At 71.9% G+C, this 484-nt stretch overlaps 1 protein-coding gene across 2 annotated transcripts in view; it reads left to right on the top strand.

The window, feature by feature from the left end:
- Nucleotides 1-226: 226 nt before the first annotated feature.
- TSEN15 (tRNA splicing endonuclease subunit 15) overlaps nt 227-484 on the top strand; it is a 14181-nt gene continuing 13923 nt past the window's right edge. For both annotated transcript variants that reach the window (XR_003253066.1, XM_026063251.1), the window contains exon 1: nt 227-366. Coding sequence is in view for 1 of the 2 variants with exons in the window: in XM_026063251.1 (XP_025919036.1) it covers nt 232-366 (135 nt within the window). In the remaining variant the exon portion in view is untranslated. The remainder of the gene's footprint in view (nt 367-484) is intronic.

A 484-nucleotide genomic window follows, 5' to 3' on the forward strand; every position in this document is an offset into this window, starting at 1 on the left:
TGTGAAATAAGATCTTGCAGTAGAAAACGGGCTACAAAAGGACCGACCGTGATCAGATATATCTTCCTGGCAGCAAACAGTGTTTAACACAGCGCTTCTGGCCGCGGGGGCAGAGTTTCGGCTCCGAGGGGAACGGGGTGGAGGCGGAACTGGAGCGGCGCGGCAGTCGGAGGGGGACCGCTCAGCCGCCAGGCGCTGCCCGGAGCGAAGTCGCGTTGCACCGGGGAGCGCATGGAGCCGGAGGCCGCCCCGGTGGCCGGGGGCAGCGGCCCGGAGGGTGGCGCCTCCGCGGGCGGGCAGGATGCGAGAGGAGAAGGGGGCTGGGCGGGGGGCGCTGGCGGCAACTGGATGGTGGCTCACCCCACGGTAGGCCTGTGCGCGCCTCGGGGGCGGCGGAGCTCTGCGGCCGGTAATGGCCGGCTCGCAGCGGAGGGGCGGCGGCGGCCGTTAGGGGCCGGCGCGCGCTGAGGGGAGGGGGCGGCCG

This window comes from Apteryx rowi, unplaced genomic scaffold (assembly GCF_003343035.1).
Source record: "Apteryx rowi isolate R43461 unplaced genomic scaffold, aptRow1 scaffold_100, whole genome shotgun sequence".
NCBI lineage: Eukaryota > Metazoa > Chordata > Aves > Apterygiformes > Apterygidae > Apteryx > Apteryx rowi.